Source organism: Stegastes partitus, unplaced genomic scaffold (genome assembly GCF_000690725.1).
Source record: "Stegastes partitus isolate 25-593 unplaced genomic scaffold, Stegastes_partitus-1.0.2 Scaffold1198, whole genome shotgun sequence".
NCBI lineage: Eukaryota > Metazoa > Chordata > Actinopteri > Pomacentridae > Stegastes > Stegastes partitus.
The window spans coordinates 134,026-143,570 of record NW_007578929.1 but is presented as its reverse complement, the minus strand read 5'-3'; the positions used below and the strand labels follow the sequence as shown (position 1 = coordinate 143,570).

Below are 9,545 nucleotides of genomic sequence, written 5' to 3'. Positions count from 1 at the left end.
AAGTGTTCATAAAATAGTTAACTCATCCACAATTTATTGGCACTTATACATGGAGGCTGATAAACATTTGCAATATTACAAAATATGTCTTAATAGGAAAGATTATAGCTGATAGCAATACTATACAATACAGTATAATATTATCAAGTGGTATAAATGATTTACTGCATGTTTATGTGCAGCGTTTAAACACCAAGGAGGCAGATAGACGTGATGTTCTGTCCTGCACGCTGCACAGCTGTTGGCTTTTCATCTTATTTGGGGTTTTTACAGTATATTAAGCAGGTCATTATTTTGTATTTTCTCCTAAAAACTAATAAAATGAAGAAACGCACCTTTGGTCCTCTGCTAATTTGTCAGTTTGGTCCTTACTGAGATTGAGTTTGACACCCCTGATCCTGCCTGAATTGCTCATTTGGATTTGAGCATTTAGTGTTGAGGGGCTCCTCGAGGACTCAGCGTATACAGTATTTTTTATTATTATCAATATGGCTGCTTTCCAGCCTGTGAAGAAGACTTTTATTCACCTAAAAAAGAAAAAGTAGAAGATGAATAGGGTTTTTTTGTGATTGTTGTTCTGGTTGTATGTATTATCCCTTTCTGGTTTAAATCTATATACTCTCAGCAAAACATGCAGCTGTTTCCAGGTGTCAACAAACACGATGATCTCTTTTAAAGAGGAACATCTGAGTAGTCTGAGGCAGAAGATTCTTTTCTAAGCAAACAGTGCAAAACTATTTGTTTACATGTAAACGTCCTGCATTTGTTCAAAGTACAGAAGAATTATCAGCAAAATATCAAGAGTTAAAGTAGTCATAATGCATCATTATTTCTTTGAGAGTTACACTGATATATGACTGAAATATTATTAATTCATCTACATGTAAACATCATTTTGGTGTTGCGGTGGGTCCAGTGTCGTCTGTTTCAGAAGGTTTCATCTCTAACAATGCTTATTTTATTAAATTGTCACAGGCTTCGTAAATCTGCAAAGTTCGGACAAACAAATGCAGCACAGCAACAAAGTGTGATATGAAAATGCAATGATTAAATTATTAACTAAACTAGAATCACCAATCAAAGGACAAATAGCTCAAACTTGTACTTGAGTAAAGTACTTTTCTGCAGAACATAACTGCTAAAGCTTTACTTTGTGTTTAGTGCTGCTCAGTTTTCACAGAAGATTTCACTCAAAGTCTCCATTTGACGCTTCATGTGATAAACTGGACAGAATATTATCAGCTTAATTTGATATTAAACATCAGACACAGACACAAATTACAATAATTTAGCATGATTTTAAGTTATTAACTGCAAGACAATGTGAGACACGTTGGTTTAAATTAAAGCTGCAAACAATATTGTTATATATCTTGAACTGTGTCACTTTCTAGTAAAACTGTCTCCAATTATAATTAAACTTATTTAACAAAAGCCAGCAGGACGGAGCCCCTAAACTGCTTCAAGAAAGGAGGGTTGATTCATGATGTGACATAATTGAAAATGATTTTTATTTGATCATTTACATTTAATTGATATAAACATGTCCATGAAACAAAATGGTTCAAACATTTAAGAAAGTCATATTTGAGAATAAGCACAGACATAATTTTGGAAACAGAAGTTATCACAAACTGACCAAATGGGAACAAGAGTGCTTCCGCTACACAAAACATCCTATATAACAGATTATAGTTAAGTCAGTTTCCATGTCTTCATTTATAGTATTTCCCTCCCTTTTTTTTTTTTCTTTTTTTTTTGCTTTGGACAGCACATGCATTCAAGTCCTTTTTCCTCTTTGTCCTGATTCCTGTCAAATCCTTCTCTCTCCTGGTGAATCTTTCATCTTCTCACTCTTTTAAACCTCCAGGTGTCTTGTTTCTGCACGTCCACTGTGCTTCCCTTTGGCCCTTTAGAGTTGCATGCTGTGCAGCAGAGTGGGACAATCTGGAGACCAGGGTTGTATTTCAAAGTATCCACAGAATTTGTCTTCAAAAACCGTCAGTCACCAAGCAAATGTCACTGAAAGCCCTGCACCAGTAAAGGCAGGGCTGCATGTGCCAAATAAATGAATAAATAAATAAATAAATAAATACTAAACAAACCGATTTAAATAGACAAATAAATAGTTGACATAGGCTACATGCGAAATAATAAATTATAGCTTCAACAGAACCAGCCCTATGGGTAGTAAAGGCCACACGGCCTGATAGATGACTCCCTCTGGTCTGCGGGTTGGGAGGGAAAGTGCCAGGTGTAGCTGCGATTTGTGGTTTGAACAAGAATCCTGGTTGTATTTCTCCCGGTGCACCGTTTGGATGGACTGGATGGATAAGAACTGAATGCAGAAGATCTCTATGTGAGTGGAAGAAAAGCTCTTCGGCTCACTAAGTGAAACTCATGGATACTGTGTGCTCCAGCGCTTTGCGGCGCAGCGACGCGATGCTTGTCCCTCTCCAGACGTCACTGTCCGGGGAGCTACACAGCTGAGGCGAGCCGGTCACGTTGGTGGGGCCGGACAGGGACGCGGGTACCATTCCGGGGAAAGTGGGCTGGTAGAGATGCGACTGCAGCCCGGAGCCGTTCGACGACATGTTGGATAGACCCATGGAGTTGGGCGGCGGCCCGGCGCCGAGACTGCACTGAGACAGGGACTGCGCCATGGCCTGCTGCCGGCCCAGAGCCGGCGGTAGCTGCAGCTGAGACACGCCGGGCATCCCTGCCGTGGCCCAGCGGGTGTCGTTGGCGTGGAAGGAGCAGAGGCTGTCTCCCATGGCCGCTGCTGCAGCCGCGGCGGACGGGAACTGGGGCAGACCGTGGTGCGTCGGCAGGAGCGTCCCCGGAGCGCGGAACACATTGGTGGTCTTCTTGCGCTTCTTCCACTTAGCGCGTCGGTTCTGGAACCAGACCTGCAGACAGAGAGGAGGTGAGGAGGAGCTGCACTGACTGCTGCTGTAGTGACAGAACGTGTTAGCAGAGCTGGAAGCGCACATAAAGAGGTTATGACACCAGGCTGTGATCATCGCTACAATAACGCCAACAATAAATCAGAGAAGAAAAACACTGATTTATGTATTTTTCAAGCACCCAGCAGCTACTAAAGCACCTATATACATTATAAAACGCTTCTAAATCATATAAAATGAATAGCACGTTGGTTATTGTGTGTTAATCATCAGGACAACACATTTCTAAATACTAATAATTGTGTATTTTGACCACAAATTGTGGCACAGTTTGTAACATTTTGAGGGATTTTTGTGAATTCTATTATAAATTTGTAGCATTTCTATTCAAATATATCTGGCAAAATCAATATACTTATTTGTAATTATTTAAACTTTTCAAAGACGCAAATAAAACCAAAAAAATCTCCTGTTTTTACTGCTGATATTTGTGCGTAAAGTACCATATTTTTCTAATCATTCCACTGCTTTGGAAGGAACCCACGCACAGACATAATAAAGATAATGTTACTGCTGAGATCAATATCGTGCGCTCTTTATTCCGGGAGTCCTTGAGCTTCTATAGGTTTGCTTGTTGTCTATGATTAATGTGGAGATTTGCTTGAGAAAGTGGGGCGCAGTAATAAGAACGGGACAATCTCACTCTCTTCCACCGGCCGGCGTAGCCAGCCGTGAAATCCGGCCTGAAATGCATTACACTTCAAAGGAAAGAAAACGCAATTTCTCATTCCCTCCTTCTTCTTTTTTTTTTTTTCCAAAAAAAGACAGAGTGCAGTCTGAGCGCGGCCGGCATTAAGACGCGCAGAGCGGTGACAGGAGCATCGCTAAACTCCGAGCCTGGACCTGCTTCCTATTTCCAATCCCATCATAATATCAGATGAGCGTCATTTCGCTAATTCTCATTTTATGTAAATGGTATAGAAGCTGAGTGGAGCCGTGCAATAATAATAATGATTATCGGGGTATTATTTCACATGTGAGCGAGCCAAGCGCAATTGGCACCGCTGGCTAATAAGGCGCCACCGTCTCTGTGATGTGGCTGATATTTTATACTTTGAGTTTGTGCAGAGGGTAGGCAAGAACAAACCACTGAGGGCGGAGAATCAAATACAGCAAAGTAGAATTTAGTCAAACAGACTCACGTTTACGGTCAGTGTTAATTCAGGACTGTTAAAAGCGTCATAATCAGCATTTGGTTCCTTGTGGATTAATTACATGAGATGGACACAAAATATTGGCCAGTTTTTAACCAGGCTGAATTTACTGCTGTGATACTGCCATCTACAATGTGCCTTTAAATAAACAACAAATAAACAATGCGTAAAACAAAACAAAATACAATTGATTTGTATCATAAAATCTATTTTTTCCCACTAATTTATCTGAAATCTCCCAAAGTGAGAAGATATATATTTATTTATATATTTAAAAAATAAATAAAAATCTGAGGTCAGTGTATCATTAAAGCTGCATCCTTCAGGAGAAATAAACTGTAAAGACTGATCTGATGAGCTGTAATCATTTCTGTCATGTTGAAGTTTTCTTATGTACAGTATGAGGAAGAATCATAATCCACAAGGTCGCCGGTTTGAAACAGAGTCATGCACTGAATCTACACTAACCTGCGTGCTGTTAAGCTCATTTTTAGATTTATATAACAATAAACTAACAGAATAGACACATTTCTGGGGTTTGGATTTATGAAAAAAAAATATATATTTATATTTTTAGACAAAATAAATTAATTTGTAATACATAGATAGGCTTTTGTAATATATCTTATCATTTTACTGCATATCTTGCAATTTATTTTCCTGTGTTGACAAAATAATTCACACTTTATCATGACACCAACACAGATTTTTTTGTTGTTGTTGTGCTGTTTTTCTATAATTATTTCAGTGCAACGACATAAAGTAAAACGTTATAAGAACATATAAAAACCATAAATAATGTTGACTGTGCAGATTGCTGTCACAGACCTTTTATCTTCAGTTTGACTTTACATAAATGTAACGGCTCTAATTGTGGTTCATTTTTACATCCAAATAAACAACACATTTGTCCAAATAATTTAACTTTAATTAGTAGAAATTGGCGAGCTGCGTTTTAGTCGATGGCGCGTTTCAAGCTGCCTGAATGCAAATGAATTTGAATATTCTGTAGCTAATTTGTTCAGTCTCAAAGAAAAAAAAAGGAGATGAAACGCTTTACTAGTGAGGAGGCTTCATTTCACTGGATGCACTGTTTCATACACAAAGGAAGAAGATTTTATATTATTATAATTTTGGAGTTGGTTCAGATTTAAAGGCAACAAACAGCAGAGGTAACGCGTTTTTTTATGGTTTGCTTATTTAATATACGCGCATTGATCCTCGCTCTGTCTGAACGTGAACCGGCGCCTGAGTCGGTGTTTTGTTCTAACCGGTACATTCCCTCCAGCTGCCCCACCTGCACTCTGGACTCCGTCAGGCCGATCCTCAGCGCCAGCTCCTCCCGCATGAAGATGTCTGGGTAGTGCGTCTTGGCGAAGCTCCTCTCCAGCTCGTTGAGCTGCGCCGGAGTGAAGCGGGTCCGGTGCCGCTTCTGTTTCTGGCTCTGCTGCCCTCCGGACTGGTTCGGGTTGCTGCTGTTCTGCTGTTGCTGTTGCTGCTGCTGCTGCTTCTCCTGCTCCTTGTTGTTCACCTGCACCGGGTTGGCTCCTCCGCCGCTGCTGATATCGTCGCCCGGGAGCATCGTGGCCCCTTCCACGCCGTCCGGGCCCGGGCCGAGCTCCCCGGAGTGTCCCGGGTCAGGTCCCCCGCCGCCGAGCCTGCACTTCAAAGCCTCCCTGTGGCCCAGGAGCTCCGCCGCGGCATCCTTCATCCCTGCACAGACAACCAGAGCGGGTGAGATTTGCACAGTGAACAGTGTCTCTACGGGAGGAAAGGGCACATGGTTAGACAAATGCAGCGACATCTTAAAGTGCACACAAGCGGCAACGATACTTTACAGGCGAAAAGCCGCACTCAGGAATTGTTGAGACATTATTGGTGCTGCAGCACAAAACCACCAGACAAAAAGCAGCATGCATTAAACACAACACAAATGCAGAAATTAAAACGAGCCGCGAGTGCAGCTCGTTTAGAGAGACAGCATGCACATTCCAATCTGCTCCTTAAATACTCTTCATTCAATTCGATCACACTGATATCTTAGAAAATTGTTAAATCAAATTACGCAGTAATATAATAATAATAATTACTTTTCCAATGAATTAAGCGAGTTTGGTTCACTTCAGTCACATTAAGATAATATAAGAAGCAAATTGACAATTTTCAGAGCTTGATTTAAGATTAGAAGTTCCTCCAGCTTACAGTAGAGTTGAAGACCGGAGTTTGGTGATGTTAACTCACCGAGGCGAGCATCCAGGAGGTCGGCATGAGATAGCATTGCGCACCGCTCCAGGGCGAAATGCTATTCCAAAAAAATCTCTATGACTTTAACCTATTTAAGAAATATATATGGCCTAAATGAAAGCAAATTCGGTTTGTGGTTAAAAGGGAGGTTCGTTGCATTATAATGTAGTTTAGAGAAATGGGGAGGCGCTTAACAACGGAATGAACCCATGAGCTTCTCCAAACGAGGACCAATCAGAGTTGAAGCCTGAGGTATGTCAGCTTTAGCCCGAGACCCCGGCGGCCCCCCTATCCTCCCCCATCCTCCCCCCATCCTCTCACATCCACAAGTTCATTCCTCCTCATTCCTGTAATTGGCTTTGATTTCTCCTCCAAATTACATCCAATAAAATAACCTGATTTAATATCTGAGCGAAAGCTTCGACCCGTTCAAGAAATGTTGGATCACCACAATATTTGTTTAATTGTGCATGCTGCTTCTGCGCGTGTTTTTATAGGGAGCCACTCGGACAAGAATTGGAGTTATTCACATGAAGAAGAGCCACATGGCCGCGTAAAGAGACACCACATAATATACTCCGAAAATGTGATATGAAACCACATTATTATTGCTGCTTTTTAACGACGGTTTTAATGCGTCTTGGAGGGCAGGTGGACCTCTTCTAATATCCTCACACAAACTTTAGAATCCTAACCAGGCTCGTTTTCAAGGCCATTACGCGTCTATGCAATTAGCGCGGCATCTTTCATCGCAAATATGAGAGTAAAGGCAGTATAAATTAGTGGTAATTTACTAGTATTTAGTCCCAACTGTCACGATGGGAGGAGATTCGGTGTAAATGATGTGCGCGCAAATTAATTCGGCAAACAGTGGAGGGAGTTTAACATGAAGTGTGGCCGCTTTGATGACTGGACACAGTTAATGAAGAGGCTGACACCTGAATAGATAAATACACGAGCAGAGCCATGGTCGTGTTACGGGGAGGCCACGTTCTTGCTGTTTTCTCAAAATCAGTTCTTTTTTTTTCAGACAAGAAGAAAAAAGTTCTTTCACAATAATAGTAATATTAATAATAATAATAATAAAACGCGCTGCATTTGTCAGTGAATAAACCACAATTAGACTTAATTAGCACAACAGCCTTTTTGTCTCACAAACACCAGTCAGTCTGCTACATATTTAAGGACAACAACAACCACAAAAAAAATCAGACATGCTTTAGACAGATGTCGGGACGTTTTTGGGTTTTTTTTTTTTTTCAGAGAGAGCAGGTTTATTTATTATGTGCTGGAAAACGCGGCACAAAGGATGCGTCCGAGCGTGAACCCGCGGCTCGTTTGGCTTCTTTTCTTCATCCGTGCCGCCTCCAGCCGCCGCTGCTCGTCTTTTATTCGTCTGCAATCTGGTGGCACCGCGGACAGACTGGGAGGGATGGATGGAAGGATGGAGAGGAGAGGAAAGGAAAGGAGTGCGGGAATCTGTTTGGGTCGGATGTGGAGGAGATTTTTTTTTTTTTTTTTGCGCTGATGTCTGCGTCTTTCTCCAGAAGAGGAGCAGAAGAAGAAGAAGAAGATGGAGATATTTCTTATCCTCTCCTTTTATCAAGGTTCTAATTTCTTTAGAAGCCGGACTTGAGGTAGACTTAAGAAGGTTTAAGAATCAACCTAAGCTTATTAATTCAAAGCGCATGCCTAGAAATCTTGTTTTCTTTCGTGTTTCTGTGCGTAAAACAAAACAAGTTTGTTTATTGTACAGAATTATAAAGCGAGTGCGGTCTGTTTCTGCAATTATACAGTGTGTTCATAATTATGTGTAAAATTCAGACTATTTTTTCTGTGCTAGCCTGTTTAATAGAACTTTTTGTGGCGCGCCCAGAGCCGTAAGGATAATTTAAAATCATCACACATAGCGGGATGATGGATTGCGCGCTTCATTTTACGACTTTTCAATGGCTCCACGCTTTTATAGCTGCACAAACACAAGTGAATGACTCCTCTGGTTGCAGCAGGTCATATTTAACCCAAACAAGGAGAGAGGAGATCATGAGATGTCAGCAGGCATGACATACTAGGGCCTAAAAATACATAGAAAAACAAACTTATGTGCTATTTTTTTGAGCAACATATTTGATATTTTCAAGTCAAAAGGTGGGTTGTTTATTCATCTAAAACGTGTGACTGCAACATTATTTATTTAGCTGGTTTAATTCCTTTAGTTTCTGCAAGGTTTCATGATCTACTGGCAAAATGTGGACATTAACACAAAACATTTCATCTTAAGGACAAGTTGTTGGTGTTATTAATGCGATTTATTATTTAAAGGCTGTTGGTCTGTCATGTAAAATTGCTGTTTGACACTCTGCTCTCCCTGGAAGTTGTTATTCCTGCTAGATGCTAATTCAAAGGCATCTTTTCACTTAATAGTGTCAATAGATTGCCTGCGTGTGTGTGTGTGATGAAGGTCTCGGTTTTGCTGCCTTCATAAAGGCTGTAATTAGGGTAAACAAGGACCTGAGCACAGTCAGAGCAGCATCTCTCCTCCCGCAGATCCCACTAACATGCTCACATCAATCTTACACATGATATAAATAAAAATAGACAAACAAACAAATCCGCCTCCTGCAAGTTAATGCGGCGCATCTGAGTGGAAAGTAGACGTTTTCACGCGCCGTGGAGATGAGGAGAAGGAGGAACTTTTAATAAAACAGCAGAAATCAACATAAAAAATAAAAGCTGCTGTGTGTTGGAGGAGTTTTCCAGCTCAGATATAGTGGCTGCTGATGGACGCACATGTGGGGGGGCGGCGGGGCTCGAACCCGTGACCTCCTGCTTACAGTGCAGGATCCGCAAAAAACATATTCAGCCCAGGTGTTGTTTCTTTTATTTATATATATATTTATTTTTTTTGTTAGGTGTTGTTTCTTTTATTTATATATATATTTATTTTTTTTGTTCCTGCTTTTCTCTCAGGTTCGCCTTTGCAGTCACTCAATTAGAGATTTCTGAGGAGAAAAACAATCGATCTTCCATCTGCACGAGCTCCCAGTTTAACAAATGAGATTCTTGTTTCATGCAGCTGATTTGGTGACAGTCTGGGGGATTAGGAGTAATAAGTTAGTGTGCACGGTGAGGAAGAAGAGAGCAGCTGTTGCTGTTGCTGATGCTGCAGCGCTCTGCTCTG

General features: G+C 41.0%; 1 protein-coding gene across 1 annotated transcript; it reads right to left on the bottom strand.

The window, feature by feature from the left end:
• Positions 1 to 2,387: 2,387 nt before the first annotated feature.
• otpa (orthopedia homeobox a) lies at positions 2,388 to 6,398 on the bottom strand. Its single transcript, XM_008297202.1, has 3 exons — positions 6,362 to 6,398; positions 5,418 to 5,833; positions 2,388 to 2,909 (listed from the first exon to the last, which is right to left on the bottom strand). Exons 1-3 carry the CDS (start codon positions 6,396 to 6,398, stop codon positions 2,388 to 2,390), a joined length of 975 nt encoding a protein of 324 aa, XP_008295424.1.
• Between the last annotated feature and the right edge of the window lie 3,147 nt (positions 6,399 to 9,545).